Here is a 19,264-nt window from a genome sequence, read left to right as displayed (position 1 = left end):
AACACATTATAATTTGTGGTGTTGCTATGTGTGTTCATATGTAGTTGGTAACCCGAGCGGTTGGTTATAATACTCTCCTAGCCGGTTGATGGCTTCATTAATTCAAAGCCGGACTCATTTCGAGCCTTCCGTTTAAAAAAAAAACATTATAATTTGTCGAGGAAAATTTCTTCCTCAACCATGCGCCAAACCCTTCCCCAATCATGTGTGTCGCCGACCACCATGGAATCTTTCTCCTCTCCCCGAGCTATCAATGCCTTGCGTACATGCTCGCCCTCTCGGTGTTGCCGAAAAAGGAGTCGGAGCCCTAGGGTGAAGCGCCAAAATCGCTACCCAAGGGCGAAGGGGAGAAGGAAGCTGCCACCGATGCCGCCAGGTGACTCGTCGGGGATGGTGCGGGTTCCCATTGCGCGTGGCACACTTGATGGACGGAACCTTTTCGGTGCACTGTGGATTGCCGGTATAACGTCACCGAACTCGGCATACTACAACGATGAGCTCATGCAAAAAATGATCAATAAAGATAAACAAAAGTCATCGGCAAGCTATGGAAGGTGTTGTGCATGGTATGCAAGGATTTAGGCAATGTCATGAGCATGATGGTGAGCAAACTGGTGTGTAAGGTGGTGAGCACGGTGACAGAGAGGGCTTTGAAGACGAGCTTGAGTAATGAACTCGAAAGCAACACACCACGCCAAGAGGACGAGCCCATATGTGATGTGTGGCTCACCACTGGACAAGACCCAATATGTGGAGTGGGGCAAAAGTGGGCGGCAAATTGGAAAAGTATTCATGCTCGTTTCCATGAGTACAAAAACTATCATCCATACAACAAAAGTGATTGAAGTATAAACTCATTGCAACACCGACCGGGCGTCCAGGCACTATAGTACAATAATGTAACAAGTTCACCCGCGCATATGATGGCATCATGGGGCAGACGGTGAGCGGTGTTGGCTTCAAGTCTCACAAGCATTGCATGCATTCCAAGCCCAAAATGATGGTCTGTGTTGCAACTTGGTTCATGCATGGCCTCGCAAAGCTCCCAAGTGGCTGCTTCGAGACGTTGACTATCCCAGGCTATCTTGCAAACAGAGTGGATTGTGTTGGATAATTAGGCACAATTTTCATGATTAATTCCAGAATATAAAACATGATGATAACAACTACTAACATGTGAAACTCGAACATACTAGATGCATTAATCAACATGAGTAGCAGCAGCACAAACAGTAAAGCACCCATCACTAAACAGATCGAGATATGTCGCACGTACCGATCTGGTGGTGGTGGCTGTGGAGGTGTAGTAGATGATGTCACGGCAGTAACGTTGTTGATGACAACGTTGTTGACGACGGGGACGACGGGTCGAAGTAGATGGCGTTGAAGACGACGGTAGGCAGCACCGCCCGACTTGGACGGAAGGCGACCCGTGATGAAGAGCTTGAGCGATCGCGCGGAGCGCTTCCCAAAAACCTAATTCGCCCTCTCCCGTACAGGATCGCAAGGACGAGCGGTTCCGGAGACCTGCTCTCCCGTTCGCCGATGCACGTCGGCTCGCGGGATGGAGTAGGCTACGATGGCGGCGCACTCGTGTATTAGATATATTCTGCGGTAGCCGGGCAAGAGATTATATAGGCTCGGGAAACCCTAGGCAACGTGGGCCACGCCCACGTCGCACGAACGTTTCGAGTCGGTTACAGATAGCCCACGATCCGGGAGCGACCCGAACCGACTAACTGCGACGCGTCCGTCTAGGACTCTGTTCGTTTTCCTGAGCTGCAAAAAGTAAGGAAAATCTCGGCTCGAGGCTCAATCCACTCACCACGAGCGCGGCGCGCGTCGTGACGAGTCGAGTGTAGCACTCCTATTCTCACTCACTTACTAGTGGTGGAACAACCCACCTTATAAGGTGGTCTAACTTCCTCCCAACTTTCCATGTGGGACTAAACTTCCCACCTCTTGCCACTCCCTAGTGAGCTGCCACCAACTTGAGCTCAAACTCACAAGGCTGCCACTATGTGGGCTTTGAGATTTATAGGAAAAACTGAAATCTAATTTGGGCCACTAAAAGTGGGCCCAATATTTCAACAGATTGGTGTCCACATTCTGAATGAGCTCAAGGCTATTAGTCAAACTTTCCAGGCTTTCAAACTTCTCTATTTAAAATTTTGCAGCACAAGTGTGCTCGAAGGAAGCTCTTAGTATAGAATCTCCTATATGCTTTGATGTAATTTTGAACTCTCTAGTTAAATAAAGTGGATTGCATGTTAAAAAAAGCCTCTACATCTTGCGTCTACTTTCATGTTCACAGTTTGTGTATGTTCCATGGACGTCTCAACGTCCAGCCCTCATTACCCCGTTCAGACGGCTCTGGATAATAATCCAGCGTGACAGACGATTGATTTACATCTTCAATCGCCAAGGGTAAAAAAGAAAGCAATCTAGCATTCCACTACGCGGCGGTTATTTTGCTTTGTCCACGAGATCAGGTGTTTAGAGTTTTTCCTCTAATCTTTATATACCGCATTCAGGGATTTTATAGGAAATCAAGGCGGAAACGACCAAATTCAAATGGCGAGATTTGGACCGTCAAATCAGAATACAGAGACCAAGCAAGCACGATACAATGATCGGATTATACAGGAAAATATATATTGCAACAACACACTTCAGTAGCTTTATTCTCTCACGCTCAACACAAGAAACCAAAGCAAAATATACAGATCTGCACTTCAGACGGAGAGGAAAAAAGAAGCTCTGTAGCTGTATGACTGGCAGTGGCAGTCTCAAGAACAGCCGCTGCTCATATACCTGTCATTCCCTTGACTTCGTATTTAGAAGAAAGTAGCCCTCCACTCCACTACATGTTATCATCGATCTAGGAGTCAATGATCCCTGACATCATCCTTTTTATCTGGTGAAAACAATGACATATTACCAATCAGTAAAATCACTTTTTTCTATGAAGTTGTCAGCTAAATACATCTGAAATTGTTGTACCATTGTGTCTAGCTAAAAATACCAAATAAAATACATACATTATATGACAGATATACATGTAACTTCTTCAATGAGACAATGACGATGTGATGAAAAATCTCACAAAGTACTCATTTGTCGAAGTACTAATCCGATCTATAATAAGTGTCGTTGCTTTAGTTCATTTTTTAGTTAAATTTGAAATAAAACCACGACACTTATTATGCATCGGAGGGAGTAGTAAAACTGGGGCAACATAGATCATATATCATTACAGAAAAAAATAATGTAAATCGTGATTTTCCAATACCTCTTTTTTATTCATTCCAAGGATATCTGTGAGATCATCTATCTGTGAAAGCAAAATTACAGGAGCGGCTTAAGTTGGTCATATTATTGATAATAGTTACTAATTAATTCTTGTCAAAACTTTCTATCAAGGTATAACGCCTACCTCTTTAAATAGCTCCGGTGAGTTCTCACGAAACTCAATTATGTAATTTGCTCTTTTTTCTCCAATGCCCTAGACATTCACAGACAGTTAGTAAGAGAAAATTAATCTGATGTGCAATTATAAAGATCCTGAGCACACCTTTAAGCTTTTTAATTCCTCCCTGCAAATGTATATACAAACATGAATTAGATAAGCAGCAACAGACTCAAATAGTTGATAAGTCTGGATTGTACTCACTTAGTAGCACTGTTCAGAAAAGTCAAGCACTCTTGAACTAGGGATTTCTGTGTGAAAAAAATAGAGTTCATCAAGAAAACTCAATGAACATGTATGTATGCTAAGGATGTGCAAAGCAAGTGATAAACAAGTAACCTTGATCCCGGTGCTGCGAGCCTTAAATGAGTTACTTGCAACTTCTCCTTGCTCATATTTCAAGTGCCTCACAGGAGTTTTTGGTTCAGGTACATCTCTGTTGATCGGTTGGACATATTCCATGCCTACTTTTTGTGGCGTTTCCATGCCTACTTTTTGTGTTGTTATGCTCAATGGACGGGCGCTAAGAACCTTCAATGAGTTTGATATCTCTCTCAGGCGGTCACTAAGCTTTGGAGATTGTTTATTAACATTGACCAGAGTCTTCTCGACAAGGACATCTGGAGGTCATGTTCTATTGTCAACTAACAGGACATCTAGAAACTTGCCAAAAAAAATTACAAAGAATTGTGTTTTACCAGGTACATTAGAATAACAGCTCTCACCCAAGTCTGTACATGAACTTGCTGCATGCAAACCTGATAACGAATAGTCCTGAATAAAAAGACAAGGAAGATATTTGTTTATGATACATAATACATAACTATTAAAAAAAAAGCTCTCCGGGCCATGTACCTCTTCCTCCATACTACTTGAGACCACCTTTTGTGTTTTAAATGATACATCATCTAAAGTATTGCTTGCTTTATCAAATCTCTGCATATTGCATCGAACATATCACAATCATTATTCACAAGGTCAACATATATCTAGTGACGCTACACTACCGAAAAGAAACCAAAATACCTCGTCTGTTGATGGAGCCTGGATTTCAATGCCTCTTGATGATTGTACCTCCTGCAGAATGATACAGTGGAAACAGTATAAATAAAGTAACTAACAACTAATCACAGACAAGTGCATCCATATACTAACCTCGACTTTTACTGCAACTGGTGCAACGACTATCGCATCTTCCTACAAAGTTCATAGAGTGGAATTGATTAGTTAGAAATATGCTGACCTTATGAATAATGACTCTCCAGCCATTTACCTCTTCCTCCATACTACTTGAGACCACCTTTTGTATTTCAGATGATACAATATCTAAAACATCACTTTTATCAAATCCCTGCATATTGTGCCAAACATATCAGCATTATTTTCATAAGGTCATCATATATCTAGTGACTACCAAAAAGAACCAAAGTACCTCATCTGTTGATGGAGCATGAATTTCAATGCCTCGTGATGATTGGTCCTGCAGAATGATGCAGTGGAAACAGTATAAATAAAGTAAGTTACAAATAACCAATCACACACAAGTGCATCTGCATACCAACCTCAAATTTTACTGCAACTGGTGCAACGACCATCGTATCTTCCTAGAAAGTTCATAGAGCGGAATTTATTGGTTAGAAAAATGATAATAGCAACTTTAACACATGCATATTACCTGCGTGGAACATTGCAACAAACAATCAACTAATATGCTTAGGTATTTACCTTTGATGAATTGGTGCTCGGACATAACAAGGTACTGTACAACAAAAACACAAGTTATTTGCGTAATAATAGAGGGTGCATAAGAATTTTTCTGGAGTTAATGAATAGTGTCGTACCTTCCACTCAGTTTAGAATTTTCATCTTTTTGCTTCATTTTAATAGAAGTAGAGAGCGGATTTTTCGTTGAACGCACAATTGGTTGAGACCTTTCATGACATAAATAAAAATCACACAATTTTAGTCAAGAGCCAATCTCAAATAAATTACCAGCCTTTTGCGGGTTTAAGAAGTGGTACCTTCCACTCATTGTGGGTTTAGCATCCTTATGCTTCATTTTGATTTGAGTAGGGAGCACACTTTCAGATTTTTTTGCTGAATGCATGATTGGCTGAGACCTTGTAAGGAATAAAAAAACGTTATTAACACAAGTGCCTACCTCAAATCTGTTATTACCCAGATTAGAATGCAACCTCTTATTGGCAATGGGTGTTCGACATGTTTTTGCCGCGCTGTTATTCCATTGCGGCCGGTCATGCTTTAGTACAGGGTTTGGTTGGAGTATAGAAGTAAGGAATGGCCTTGATGAGTTTTTGGGATTTGCAGATAAGTTAACATTTTTCTTTTTGGAACATGTAACACTCATGGATCTGCTGTTTTGTTGATTGGCCACTTGACTCGAGCGAGCAGCCAAGCTAAGAGTAGAAACTGCATCTTGGCAGGAAATTTCATCCTGCATCGACCATGAAGAGATAAAAGCAGATTAAAATTGGGTAGTTACAGTTGCCATGTATTAATTCCAACAGGTAGGATGGCATAACATAAAGGAGAACATAGAAAATAGCCACACGTAATGGTAGCTGAACATATGTTGTACAACATCTTCTGTTTACAGCTAGCAACTAAGAATTGATCATAATCATCTGTCTTCTCAATAAAAGGAGTTCTTACAAATATCTACAACTTGCATTCAGGACTAAGTTGACACATGGTCTTTGCAATATTAAAACACCATTTATTTATTTTTGGTGCATCTCATAGCAAAATAAAGTCATACGAGATGCTAAGTAACTTACCAAACAGGCGATCAGCACAGCCCCACTTGTCTTGCATAAAGAATCTTGCAAAATACGAGTAATTTTGCTCTGCCTATAGGGTACAAAGCTCTGGTTGCTATTCAGCGCTTTCACTACATTCATCAAGGCATACATTGTCTTGTTACTGTTCGATAGAGCAGCCACTCCACCATTACCCTTCTGCTTGGGATCTACATAGCCTAATGCAAGAACCAAAACATAAGGCATTATCAAAGAATATGTGAGCGAGCCAATGCCTGAGGTGCACGCATGAGAAGAACAAACCTGTCAAGTTGAGAAAGTTCATCTTAGCTACATCACATTCTTTGCCTTCCCGATCAAAGCTAGAGATGTGCATAATCAGCCCCTGGTGTCCCCTAGTGTGTAACAGGGTAGGAGCTTTAGTGGGTTGTTTATTCTGATTGCTGCTGAAACAGCTCAACTGTGCGAAATCCTCTATCGATTTCACAGGAACCTGCAAAGAAAAACAAAATACCTTAATATAATTTAATCACCACTGGGTTGTAATGCGACAGGTCAATTGCATGGGAATGTAGTGTGACTCAGGTATCAATAAAGCTTTTCTAAGTCTATTTTGGTATTGCGTGTGAAATAAAAGGAGGTTACTTTCTATGTCTATATATGTTGATGCTCGGGATGTGCTAAAACAATTGTTGACCGGAGTATCAGGCATCGATAAAGCTATTCTATGTCTAATTTTCTATTCTCTGTTATTATAAAAAAGAGAAGCTGATTTTGTTAGAACAGAGCAGTAAGAGTAATGTACTACCTTGGAGAGCCCCTTGAGATGAGTCTTTCCCTGGGAGTCTTCCAGCACAGTAACCTCTTGGTCCTTGGGCTCCAACAGATCAAAGACGTGGGTATCCTGCAGCACGTGGTAAGACGAGACGAGGACAGCGCCGCCAATGGTTTTGGAGAATTGGAGGATTTGCTCCATCGCCATGGTGACCAAGCCCGGCTGATCCTGTGACCCCTGAAATGTGCGTTAGCAGAGTGAGATGCCTGTCCATTCGTGTGCCCGAGATATTACTAAATGAAACGCAAGAATGATGGGGGTGTTACTTACAGCGAACAGGCGATCCTTGGCGGTGGCGGCGCCGCACGCGAGGACGCAGGCATTGCGGCAGCTGCTGCCGGTGGCACCATCGAGCAGACGATGGATGATGGGGCTGATCTCGTTGAGGAATACGTGATGGTTGGTCTCGTCTTGGAGGTAGCACCAGTCGAGCCTGTGCTCCTCCTTGCGCGCGTTGGGGCCTCTCCTGCAACGGAGTCAAGATCAATTCTTGAACTTGAAGCGTTTATCTGGGATGGCTAATTTTGTCTGAGGCGGGATAACGGAATAAAGAATTCGATAGATTACCCTTGCGAAGAAGAAGAGGAAGAGGAAGTAGTTGCGGCGGCGGTGAAGGAGAGGAGCGCGGCGGCGTCGGAGGCGCGAGGGTGGCCGCCGCCACGCGTAGCAGCGACCTGGAACGAATTCGCAGCCGCCGCCGCTGTCGTTGATGTGGGAGCAGCAGGATCAGCAGCAGCAGGGGGGCAGATCTTGGCTACCACCCTGACGCCGCCTCCGACGGCTCCCGCCGCCGCCTCCATCAAATTTCCTCACGATCCACCACGCGTACGCCTTCGAAGAGATAGCGCGAGAGAGCTCGGATTCGAACGGGATGGTGGAATCGATGGAGAATGAATTCTGTAGAGAAGTGCCGTTGCGAGGAGAGAAAGATTCGAAATTGTTATAGCTGGGGAGCGGAGGGGAGCTCCTATGCGCCGCTTTAAGCGGCTCGTCCAACTGCCGCCGCCTGAACCGGAAACGACGTGGGCCGGCCCAATACACGAAAATCCGAACAGTTCTTACCTTTTTTTTTATTCCGGTTTCTTCCGAACAAATTCGAAATCTGTGAACAGTTTTAAAACCAAAGAAATTCAGTTTTAAAAAAACCCAAACAAAATCGAAATCTAAACAGTTTTAAAAACGAACAAATTCGAAATTTGAACATGTTTAAGGTATGAACAAATTTGAAAATTTATCAATTTCAGAATCCGAACAAAATTTTAACATAAATTCAAAATTAGGAAATTAGGAAAAAATCAAAATCAGAACATTTTTTTGAACCAAACAAATTCGGAATTTGAACAAAATTGAAATCTGAACAATTTCGAAATTTGAAAAAATTGAAATCTGAACAAATTCGAAATCTGAACAAATTTTAAATCTGAATAAATTCAAAATTTGAACAAAAATAAAATTTAAACCGCCTCAAAATTTGGGAGAACCAGCCTAAACCAAAGAAAATTGGGAGAGAGATGTAAAGAAACGTTGAATCGTCCTCGCCCCTAATGGGCCGGCCCGAGGAATCCCGCCCTGTGCGGCGCCCCACATAGTGGAGGAGAGCACAGTTTCAAGAGACCGTCTAGTCATGAACGGCGGGAAGCGAATGGTGAGACACATAGAATAGCTAGATTAGTCACAACTCTTGATTTAGGTTGCCATGTTTGGTTAATTGATCTCCGGATCATGTTTGTATCCCCATGAACATTTTGCAATAAAACCTTTTGCTGTTCTCTCAAAAAAAAAAAGATAGTGGCCGCATTGAGCGGTGAATAGGAAACACCGGAGCTGAGGGTATCGTCTCGGGGAAGATGGAGCGTGTTCAGATTGTCGGTGGGCCGCCGACCGTTCAAATCCGGCCCGGCCCGGCCCGGCCCACTAGAGATACCACGGCAATCATCAGACTCGTGTTCCTCCTTCGGCCGCCGCCGCCGAACGACGATGGACGAGGAGCCGGAGTCGGCGGTGGTGATGGGCGCGTACGGCGGGCCGGCCCGACCGGTGGAAACCGCTGCGGGGGAGACGATGCTGCTCTGGTCCCTCGGCAACCCGGCGTCCCACCGCCCCAACGCATTCGTCCGGCACGGCGCGGGCGCGCTCGCCATCGACGCCTGCGGGCGCCGCCTGACGCTGCACCAGTCCCCGTCCAACTTCAAGGGCGCCTCCGGGGTGACGGGCGCCGTGGTCTGGGACAGCGGCGTGGTGCTGGCCAAGTTCCTGGAGCACGCCGCGGACCGCGGCCTCCTGGCGGCGCGAGGGGCGCGCGCCGTGGAGCTCGGCGCCGGGTGCGGGCTCGTGGGCGTGGTGGCGGCGCTGCTGGGCGCGCGCGTGGTCGCCACCGACCTCCCCGACCGCCTCAGGCTGCTCCGGAAGAACCTGGAGGAGAACCTCGGCCCCGGCGACGGGGACGCCCGGGTGGCCGAGCTGGTGTGGGGCGAGGACGACGACCCCGACCCCGACCTGATGCACCCGGAGCTGCTGCTCGGCTCCGACGTGGTGTACAGCGAGGAGGCGGTCGACGACCTGCTCGCCACCCTCAGCCTGCTCGCCGGCCACAACACCACCGTCCTGCTCGCCGGAGAGCTCCGCAATGGTGAGCAATCCCTCCGTCCATGTATGTTCTGATTTGGCTTCTCCCAGCAAGTAAGTAACCTGGAGGTCCATGCTTCCAACAGACGTGGTGCTGGAGTGCTTCCTGGAGGCGGCCATGGAGGAGTTCGTGATCGGGTGCATCGAGCAGGAGCAGTGGCACCCCGACTTCCGCACCAACCGCGTCGCCATCTTCATCCTCGTCAAGAAGAAACCACTGTCACCCGAGTCATCCGATCTTAACTGTATCTGACTCCATTTCAGAACGAAATACAGTAGTACTACCGCTAATCTGCTTCTTGGAACAGATTAACAACGATATTGTGATTTGTGAAACCACTATGGTTTCTGGCAGTGCTGGAAGAGATGGACGGGGCAACGTTTGTGGTGGTGAATGTAATGCAGTAACCCAGCAAAATTGTTGTTCTTGGTAGCTACCTTTTTGAACAAGGAGGTCCCCCAAGGACTTGGAAGATTATATTAAAACACAAACAGTGGAGGTGTACAATATTACAGAAGACCTCATAAAATCAAGAAAAAGGTACATAGGTCCCTAGTTTATGTGGAGAAGACCTCTTTGAAAGATCTGAAAAGCAATCGGGTCCCTCCCTATATCCTTTGCCGAGCTAGAGGTTAGCTGCACCGCCACCGAGCACCGCCGCGGGGACAAAACCACTTGCTTCAGTGCCGACGTGGGCGCGGCCGCTGACCAAGAAGAAGGCCTCCGATGGAGGTTAAAAGGATGCCGGAGCTCACCGGCTTTAACACACTGAGCCGTCAAGGAGAAGCTTGCCGATGTTGCTTCCAGGTTTCGGAAATCCCAGATATATTGGCTGCAGAAGCCAACACCATCGTCGCCGTCTTCATCTTCCTCCTCGCCGCCACGGCCGGCCAGGTTGATGTCGAGGACGCGGATGACGCAGCTCTGCGACCAAAGGTGCTTATTTCCGCGGGCCTTGGCAGGAGGAGCAGACGAGGTCCACCCCCACCTCGGGGGCTTGACGCGTCCACTCATCGGCCACCCATCGGTGTTGCACCGAATCACCAGGGGGTAGAGGCCCTTGTTCCCCTCTGAATCACAACCACCCAAAACCAATTCTTCCCCACCCCTCACCACCTCGGTCGGCCGACAGGACAAGAACAAGAGGAGTGGTTGTGCAGAGCAGAGGAAAGGAACAAACCATGGGCTTATTGATGGAGATATTTGGGAGGGAACGAAGCGTCACCGTCTCCGACCGCCGGAGCACTTTGCCGCACCGCTCGCACTAGATCTCGCCCAGAAGAGCTGGTACTCGACTCCAAAACCACGACAGCTTGCTGAGAAACTTAAATCTACACCTAGTATCTACTTCGACGCGTCCCCCTCCCCATCTCCGGCCGGAAGAGCCGCAGGAGAAGGGTCGGGTTCGGCCCGGTCTTCCTCGGTCAACAGGCAGAAGAGGAGGGGTGGAGAGAGAGGGGTGGGATGGGGAAGACACCTAGTTAGCACAAGATGTCTGTACTCCTGTAGTTTGGCGTCCAATTGGAGTATTATGTATCCGAATATAAGACATTTTGTCGGGAGGCAACTATCCGGGTTGACCAAGAAAGGTTGCATGTCCTCCTCCTCTAGCACCGGCAAGAGGTAGAAACAATGCCTGATTAAGGTCCGGACTCCTCCGATAGCAACAGGGGTGGGGGGATGACAGTGGTGAGGAAGGGCAGAGGAGGGAGATGTCGAAGTTAGGGTGAAGGCAGGTGTGCTGGCCTGGGAGCCATTGATGGGTGGGCCAGGGGAGGACGATGCAACCGTCCACGGCGTGTCCGTTTGGACACAAATCCAGCCCAAAGAAAGACACCAAACAAACACCTGTTCGTTTAGGTCGCCACGTTGGGCTTGCCTTCTCTCCGAGAGCACACAAACGGAACGTTTGGGGGGGGGGGGGGGGGCACTAGATTTATGGACTGATGTGCCCTGAATTGGTTAGCTGAGATTTTGTTCCTCCCTGAAAAATCGGACCACATTCTCGTTTTCTACCTTACACCTTACATGCAGTGCCACGACCTGAATCCGTAAGCAACTTCCGTAGAAGTTATCCGTATGTGTAGTGTTACTCGACAAAATGGGTCGCCCCAAGAATATATCTAGTGCTACAATGCACTTTGGTGGTACCGATTCCCAGGAGATCTGGACCGTTTATTCCATTTAACGGACAAGATGGAAAATAACAAGAGAAGTCTTGCCATTGCACATATGCAGGTCAGACCTGTTCATTCAATTGTGGCACAAGATCCATCGTTCAGAAAATCAGAAGTCTCTCTCCCTCTCACTGCTCACAGGTCTGAGAGCGTGATGCAACGGCAACGGCCACGCAACGCCTCGCTGCCTAGCACGGAGCTCGATTACCCTCCCATTAGGGTGCAACGCCTATCCGCTCCCGCCCATGGGCATGTTCAAACTTGCCTCAGGGGAGCTGGCTTTCCATTTTGGGGTAATTCGAGTGGACACACAGACACCTTCAAGAAGTAGTTCTTGTAACAGATGGAGACGCACAGGGTCAGGGACTTCATCTCCAGCTATGTTCGATCCTGGCCATTAAATGAGAATGAAAAATCCAGATCTCCTGGGAATCGGTACATTGTAGCACTAGATATGTTCTCGGATCGCCCCGCTGTAGTTGCCCTTAGCATTAAATATTTCAGAGGATAGGAGCACACAAAATGCGCTGGACTTTCAGCAAAGAAGCAACCAAGCTCACAGACTAGGAATCACAGAAAAACTACAGTGCAAGCATGAAGGACCCCTTTATACGAAGAAAACAGCAGCAGATGCTACCACTTCCTTTGGTCAAAACACTGCTTTACAGAAAAAGAATTGTTGGGTAGAATGTCACACTTAAAAAGATCTCGAAACTGCTGATAAGACGTTACCATTGCTGACAAACCTCCCTTGGCTAATGCACTGAACACTTACAAAACTGTTCCATATCAGGTATGGAAGTGTAGTATATTAGAACTTGCAAACCGGACCTGGGCTAAGTCCAGATTCTGTGAATTTCTCTATCTTTCCATGTGATCAGAACTCAACTAAGTAAATACGGAGTACAATAAGTTGCGGAGTTTCACATAACTGTTATGAATAGTATGGTGAGCAGTACATTTTTTAAGACGCGATGAGCAGTACTAGTATTGCCAATTCGCTGTTTCAGTCTCATTGCAGATATTACCAAAACAGATACATACCACATAGCTCTGGCTGAATTTGTGTATGGCATACATCTCAATGACGTCCGTAGGCTTAGCTAGCTGAGGAAGTTCGTAGGTAACAGTATTTTGCGAGTCAATATGAATGATACTTCACAACAGAACACAACAGAATTTACTATACAAAATGAAGTGGGTACACATTTTTTTGCCTAAGAAAGCAACAGTTCAATCTCACCAAATGTAGTGTACCTTCAGGTACCTGATCACCGTAACACTGCGAGGGATACAACCAACATAGCCGCAGGGCTTCTGGAAAGCTCCTCCTGCAAGCTGCCCTCAAGGCTCCAGCGGCGCTCCGCAGTCCTCACGAATTCATCCATGACATCTCCAAAATGTTGGACTACTATTGGCTCAAATAAAGCTCTCAGAAGATTCACAAACCTGCTTGGGGTGCTGAGAGCACTATTCATATCGGTTGTAGGGTCGTGCACCCGCATCTCTGTGATAGAAAAGGAGCCCTCTCCTTGAATGATATCCCTCAACTCTTCGCTGGAAGGTGAATATACAGGCACATAGAAAGAATCGAATTTTGCTTTGTCGATATCACCCTGTCAATCAAACCATAAGTTCCGGAGGTCACATGCTCGCATGTTTGATTGCAAAAGATAAAACGCTATGCTAGAAGAAAGTAATGAAAAGTACCTCTGAAACCATGACACTTAGAATCTGAGCTACAATTTCAGAAAGGTAAGAGAATCTGGTGGCGATTACATCAGAACGCCTGCCTATCAGAGAGACAACCATTCGGCCTCCTTGGACCAATTCTTTGGCTCTCAGCTCTAGGAAAAGTGTGAAATCTTTTCTGAACTGTTTTGCATAAGCCTCAAGGACCACAGGGAGCCTATCACGCCTAGCATGCTCATCGATGTCATACGCCGGAATCTGGTTCCTGGTTAGATCTTCAGGGGCCTGTAAAGGTCAAGTTTTGCGTAGAGTCGACGAGAAATATAATGGATCGACGTTGAGCAGTACCAAACTCGCACCTTTGAGAGCCAATGCAAGCTGTTGGACGAGCAAACAAGATGTATGGAGTCGCTAGTGAAGAGACGTTCATAAAACGACCCTGGTGCGACACCTGTCACGACAACAGGCTTGTTGCTATGACGGAGCATGACCAGGCTCTTCACAACTGTGTTGAAGTCGTTGTTAGGTAGGTCGTTGAGGAGCACACATACTTCCGGTGGTATCTGCTGGAACTGAAGGCAGTGGTTGTGAATGGCCTCGACGGCAGCTGATACCAGTGCTAGGGCGTTTGGGCCAGAGGAGCAGCCCAAATCTGCGATCAGGATCTTTCCGGGCAATGAGGTGTTATTCCTGCTACATATGTCATTGATGGCCGCTTCTATCATCGGCTTCATCTTGTTCTGCTCAGCATTCTGAAATCAAGTCGGACTTCTTCAAAAAATCTAGTCTAATAGTTTGGCGAAATGGTGTGCTTCTTAATGAACTCTGTCAGTTCTTTTAATTCTCCGTAATGTAAGCTATATTGTGAATAAGTTCTCGATGAAATAGTTTTAGGTTCCAATTGACAAAGAAGGTCACATGAACAACTTAAGCGAATTAACCAAGAGTTGAGAAGAAACCTGATAACTGGAGTTGCGAGCATAGCTTGTGTTCCCTTGTCCTTGATTCATATGCACCATCTGTTTGGAGGCCATGGCTTTGCTTGGAGCAGGGCTAAACTCAAGATCTTGGATCTGCAGGAACAATGCTGATAACGTACTGGATGGTTGAAACCATTTTTGTATGCTCAGCTGGGAGCCTGGGATGTCTTGGTCTTCTGGCTGACAGGGGCTATAAGGTCAATGGGGACAGCCAATAGGATGGCTGAAATAGGATGGCTGAAAGGTCAAAGTATAATACTCTAACAAGATGTCACTACTAGGGAAATTTTTAAAATTTTGGACTAGCAGACCTATTACATTTATCTGGTTAGATTATTCAATATGGATCCTCTGGAAATAAAATAGCAACCAAGCAAGACATTTTAGAGCAGGATGGAACACAAGTTTTTTTTAGTGGTATTACCTTTTTTAGGCTTAGCTAGGTGAGCAAATTTGTAGGCAACAGCATTTTGCAAATCGATATGACTGATACTTCACAGAACAGAACACAACAAAATGTATGTAGTGTACAAAATGAAGTGGGCACACATTTTCGCCCAAGGAAAGCAATAGTTCAATCTCAGTAAATGCGGTGTACTGTGTACCTTGAGGTACCTGATCACTGTAACACTTCGAGGGATACGACCAGCATAGCCGCAGGGCTTCTGTAATGCTCCTCTTTGCTTAAAAGAACATTTAAGCAAAGAAAACAGCAGCAAATGCTACTACATCTGATCCAAATTAGTTGTCGCAGGTTCAATGAACCGAAACAGATTTAGGCAACATTTTGCCTAAATCTGAGACAATTAATTTGGATCGGAGGGAGTACAACTTTCTGTACATCAAAAGAATTGTTGGGTAGAGTGCCACACTTGAAAAAAGATCTTGAAACTGCTTATCAGACATTGCCTTCTTTCCCTGACAGATCTTGTCTAAAAAAAGCTGGGCAGCAAGACCACATTGTTGCATAAAGCAACAAGGTTGTTCATAGCTCAGCTAAACTAGACAGTGTTCTTGCAAAGTAAAGATCACACATAACTATGTACAGAACATCTAACAGGAATACATAGATTGGCTCGTGAATGCGGTTAGTCTTGGAAAGCATAAAAAGGACTTTCCAACAGCTTCAAGCCATCAAGCTTCATAAACTAGGAAGCTCAACAGTGAGAACATAATAAAAGCTTTATGAAATAGCAACTGAACTGTACTGTACATAACAACTCGGTTACACGTGGCATCAAGAAGCTTTGGCTATGGTACTGATCACTAACAAAACTGTGCCTGGCATCACAGGTTCAGAAATATTGAGGCATTAAGAACTTCAGGAAACCCTGGATCTGACCAAAAGCTCATAAGGAATTTGTATATCATCTCATATCTTACTCCTGTATCTAACCAGCTTTGCCAATGTCTCCTGAGCAGCCACTGTCTGAGCGTCGCCATGTCCAAGCATCACCGTCCTGATGCTAATGCATGTCCTGCACAGCTCTTCTCCAGTGTCAAACAGCCCGCCTCGGAGCAGAAGCTTCGCTCTTGTCTCAAGCAATGTTGCCTTGAGCAGGGTCACCTCCTGCCAGATGAACTCGTCCACACGGTGGTTCGGTTGTAGCTTCTTCCTCCAGGATAACGAACCGCGGTTCCAGTCCTGCATCCGTGACGTATAGGACTTCTCCACCTCCTCAAGGATGTTGGTGCAAACCTTGAGCAGCTCTAAAGCTGAGCTACACCGTGAGAACGTCATGAAGGACTCAATTGCCAGGGGCAGGGCAGTCTTCCGTATGAAGAGGACCATGTCAACCGCCTTAAGTTGAACAACAGGTGGCTCAGACTTGAAGCCAAACACAAGGAATGCACTAGCCCACAAGTGGTCTGAATACACCGAGGGGTTCCCAGCCCTCATTACCCCATTCACAGCCGCAGTGGTCGGCGCCAAGCCTCCCCTGATCTTCCCAAAGAGCTGTGTGATCGGGTGGAACTGGATCCAGCAACCAGGATGACGATTTGCCTTTCTTGCCAACCCGAGCTTAACAAGTAAGAGTGCCGACTCCACCTCGGCTTTTCGGCCATTAGGAGCTAGAAAGCAATGTGTACCACATAGAAATGCAGTTTTGAGGGATTCGCCAAACAGGTGAATGCTGCCTTTCACTGGTAGCTTGCTCGCAGTCGCAGCCAATAGTGTAGACGACACAGGAGCAGGAGCTAACCAAGAACCAGCAATGATCATCTTCGAGGTCAGGTGTCCTCCTTTCGCACGGTCCATCAAGGCGAAAGAAAATACCAGGACCTTAATTAGGAAGGAATTGTTACGGCAGAAGCCGTCGTCGTTGGCATCATGTGGAAACAAATTTTCGTTCAACGATATTCTTTCAACAGCCTCAAACAGAGTGGAAGGAGCAATCATGAGCTCAGAAAGCAGTGAACCAACGACCCACAGACCAAAGCTCAGCCTACCCAGCCTCTCGTCCAACTTCCTGAGGACTTCAGTTTCGTCAGGTGGATAGTCATTCTTAAGATTACCCTTCATCAAGATCATCGCATCAATGTATGAGAGCTGTGGCAGCTGCATCGGCTCAAGATTCATCACACGTGGTAATCGCGTGGTGACAATGACATTCGTCGCACCAGTGTTCCGAGGGATGAAGTCATGAAGGTCCTTACCTTCCCACCAGTCCCTCTCGTTCTCGAGGTTGTCAATGACAAGCAAGTAGGGCACATCCCGGAACAGCTCCCGCTTTACCCTCTGGAATGCATCAAACTCCTGCTCCTCAAAGCTCCTGATCCTACCCCTCTCCTTCTCTGCCTCAGCACTAATATCCAATCCCAGATTCATGGATAAATTGAGTATGTTCTGCCTCAAATACCGAGCTTCCCCTCCAATCCACAGCACCATCTTGTACCTCTGTGAATACCGGTAAGCAAACTCCAATGCCAGTTCAGTTTTGCCGATACCTGAAGAGCCATTTATGCAGACCACGCTAGTACCGCCGTAGCCCTTGCTGTTGCACCGGAACCTTGTTCTCCTGTGCTTTGATCTCTGCTTCTGAAGATTTCGACCTTTCACCGATGACAGCTCAATCACTGGATCAATCCAGGCCTCCAGTGTCGGCTCCTTGCATTTGCGCATTTCCAAACTGATGTACTTGGCGTTAGATGTCCTCACTGTGTCACTCTCCTCGTCGGCAAAGCCGCCATCAGACACGCCACTGGATCTTTCATTTACAGTGGAACCCCTTGCGCAATCCACTTCTTGGATATCTACGGTGGATCCAAAGAAAAGCCCCTCGATTTCACTCAGCTCTTTCTCCCTTCCAACAAAATGCCGGTTGCGTGGGAAAGGTATGCCTCCAGACCCCTCACTCTCCTTCTCAGCAATGTTCTTCCGGCCAAGCTTAGACTGCAGCAAAGTGACTGTCCTGGACACACAGCTTCTCCAGTTGCTCTCATTCGCCTCGAGCTTGAACTCGTGGCACCGCATTAGCCCTTCAAATGCTTCCTTCCCTTCCTTATCCTCCAACTTACCATCAAACAGCCCGGCAATCTCCGCTGGCTCGGTGTCGAAGAGTATAGGGATCAGGTTCTTCTTCTGAGCAAAGAACCTGATCTCCTCGAGGCTGTACGGGTTGAGGAAGCTTGACATGGTGACCACCACGACGCCGAACGCCACGGAGCAAATAATCCGGTCGGCAATCTCATGAATCTGTGTGTCGGAGTACTTCGCCCGGTCGGCGACGAACGAAGCAATGCCCTGCAGCTCGAGCTCCGCCTTGAGCCATTTGCAGAACCTGCCGAGGTTGCCGTTGTTGTGGTAGCCAATGTACACGTCGCAGCTCCGGAGCTTGGCGTTGGACGACGGCGAGGCCACGGAGCCCCGGGTGAAGGACACCCGCGGCACGGGGAACGAGAAGGACACGCGCGGCGGCGCGCCGCCACAGCCGCCGCCGCCGTCCGAAATCTTGGCCGGGTCGATGCCGCTAGAATCGTACCGCTCCGACGGCGGCGTGCGGGACGCGCTCGGCGCGTCCGTGTCCTCCGACTGGGACCCGGCGTTGGAGCAAGACGCCGGCGACTGCGCCGTCGTGGTGGTGACGCTCGAGGCCTTGCTTTCTTGATACGGCTGCCGCTGTGGCGGCGGCGGCGGGTCGAGGACTCGAGGCGAGATGTACGGGGACTGCAGCGCCGACACGAACGCGGATGAGGGCGGCGACGGCGAGTAGAGGTGCGGCGTGAAGGAGATGGCCGGCGAGTCAATGGGGTTGGACCGGTCGGAGCTGCTGCCGAATCCGGCATTATTGGTCCTGATGGTGAGGGACGTGGTGGCAATGGGGATATCCTTGGGCACATCAAGAAAGCTCGGAGCTTCTTTCTGTTCCTCCTCCATGGCTACCAAATCACAAAGCTCGGCAAGTTTGCTGGCATGATCTGGTGCTCCTCATGTCCCTACCAAAGATTCAGCAAAAGGGGGATAATAAGAACGCATTCATATTACTAGAATCAAAAGGAGAAAGCATGTAGTCACATCTCATTCAGAAAATAGAAAAGCAATACACAAGGAACTGTTCCAACAACCTGCAGCAATCTGCAAGATTCTGCACTTGATTCAGCCCAAAAACGTGTAAAGGAAATGGAAGTTTGAACAAGCAGGTCAAGCAAAAAAAAAACTTACTGATATAATAAGGTATCCTTCAAGAATCCAATGACAATGCCC

General features: G+C 47.0%; 4 protein-coding genes across 4 annotated transcripts; 1 reads left to right on the top strand and 3 right to left on the bottom strand.

Moving 5' to 3' along the window:
- Nucleotides 1-2,600: 2,600 nt before the first annotated feature.
- LOC124648718 (kinesin-like protein KIN-10B) lies at nt 2,601-7,261 on the bottom strand. The gene is made up of 20 exons (XM_047188435.1): nt 7,058-7,261; nt 6,553-6,742; nt 6,268-6,467; nt 5,665-5,924; nt 5,491-5,589; nt 5,311-5,400; nt 5,195-5,228; nt 5,032-5,073; nt 4,902-4,949; nt 4,743-4,820; nt 4,625-4,666; nt 4,496-4,546; nt 4,325-4,405; nt 4,168-4,243; nt 3,809-4,089; nt 3,674-3,720; nt 3,575-3,596; nt 3,437-3,505; nt 3,293-3,334; nt 2,601-2,917 (listed from the first exon to the last, which is right to left on the bottom strand). The coding sequence occupies exons 1-20, from the start codon at nt 7,229-7,231 to the stop codon at nt 2,882-2,884; spliced, it is 1,962 nt and encodes a 653-aa protein (XP_047044391.1). The 5' UTR covers nt 7,232-7,261; the 3' UTR covers nt 2,601-2,881.
- A 1,800-nt stretch (nt 7,262-9,061) lies between these two features.
- On the top strand, nt 9,062-10,143 carry LOC124648707 (protein N-lysine methyltransferase METTL21A-like). The gene is made up of 2 exons (XM_047188426.1): nt 9,062-9,713; nt 9,796-10,143. The coding sequence occupies exons 1-2, from the start codon at nt 9,062-9,064 to the stop codon at nt 9,960-9,962; spliced, it is 819 nt and encodes a 272-aa protein (XP_047044382.1). The 3' UTR covers nt 9,963-10,143.
- A 3,015-nt stretch (nt 10,144-13,158) lies between these two features.
- LOC124648696 (probable jasmonic acid carboxyl methyltransferase 1) lies at nt 13,159-14,652 on the bottom strand. Its single transcript, XM_047188416.1, has 4 exons — nt 14,539-14,652; nt 13,939-14,331; nt 13,598-13,864; nt 13,159-13,503 (listed from the first exon to the last, which is right to left on the bottom strand). The coding sequence occupies exons 1-4, from the start codon at nt 14,611-14,613 to the stop codon at nt 13,159-13,161; spliced, it is 1,080 nt and encodes a 359-aa protein (XP_047044372.1). The 5' UTR covers nt 14,614-14,652.
- A 1,279-nt stretch (nt 14,653-15,931) lies between these two features.
- LOC124677237 lies at nt 15,932-18,937 on the bottom strand. The gene has a single exon (XM_047213237.1). The coding sequence runs from the start codon at nt 18,935-18,937 to the stop codon at nt 15,932-15,934; it is 3,006 nt and encodes a 1,001-aa protein (XP_047069193.1).
- Between the last annotated feature and the right edge of the window lie 327 nt (nt 18,938-19,264).

The sequence above is a fragment of the Lolium rigidum genome, chromosome 1 (genome assembly GCF_022539505.1).
Source record: "Lolium rigidum isolate FL_2022 chromosome 1, APGP_CSIRO_Lrig_0.1, whole genome shotgun sequence".
Classification (NCBI taxonomy): domain Eukaryota; kingdom Viridiplantae; phylum Streptophyta; class Magnoliopsida; order Poales; family Poaceae; genus Lolium; species Lolium rigidum.
Note: the sequence above shows the minus strand (reverse complement) of the source record. Positions and strands in the feature narration are given on the sequence as shown.

What these genes read in the sequence shown, in the direction of transcription:
- LOC124677237 (XM_047213237.1), bottom strand. Translation starts at nt 18,937, where the DNA reads ATGGAGGAGGAACAGAAAGAAGCTCCGAGCTTTCTTGATGTGCCCAAG.
- LOC124648718 (XM_047188435.1), bottom strand. Translation starts at nt 7,231, where the DNA reads ATGGCGATGGAGCAAATCCTCCAATTCTCCAAAACCATTGGCGGCGCT. An exon ending in ATCTCAAGGGGCTCTCCAAG is followed by an intron (nt 6,743 to 7,057) that starts GTAGTACATTAC and finishes TTTTCTTTGCAG; the next exon opens with GTTCCTGTGAAATCGATAGA. An exon ending in CAGTTGCAGTAAAAGTCGAG is followed by an intron (nt 4,547 to 4,624) that starts GTTAGTATATGG and finishes ATCATTCTGCAG; the next exon opens with GAGGTACAATCATCAAGAGG.
- LOC124648707 (XM_047188426.1), top strand. Translation starts at nt 9,062, where the DNA reads ATGGACGAGGAGCCGGAGTCGGCGGTGGTGATGGGCGCGTACGGCGGG. An exon ending in CGCCGGAGAGCTCCGCAATG is followed by an intron (nt 9,714 to 9,795) that starts GTGAGCAATCCC and finishes TGCTTCCAACAG; the next exon opens with ACGTGGTGCTGGAGTGCTTC.
- LOC124648696 (XM_047188416.1), bottom strand. Translation starts at nt 14,613, where the DNA reads ATGGCCTCCAAACAGATGGTGCATATGAATCAAGGACAAGGGAACACA. An exon ending in CTCGCAACTCCAGTTATCAG is followed by an intron (nt 14,332 to 14,538) that starts GTTTCTTCTCAA and finishes ACTTGATTTCAG; the next exon opens with AATGCTGAGCAGAACAAGAT. An exon ending in TAAGTGTCATGGTTTCAGAG is followed by an intron (nt 13,504 to 13,597) that starts GTACTTTTCATT and finishes TTTGATTGACAG; the next exon opens with GGTGATATCGACAAAGCAAA.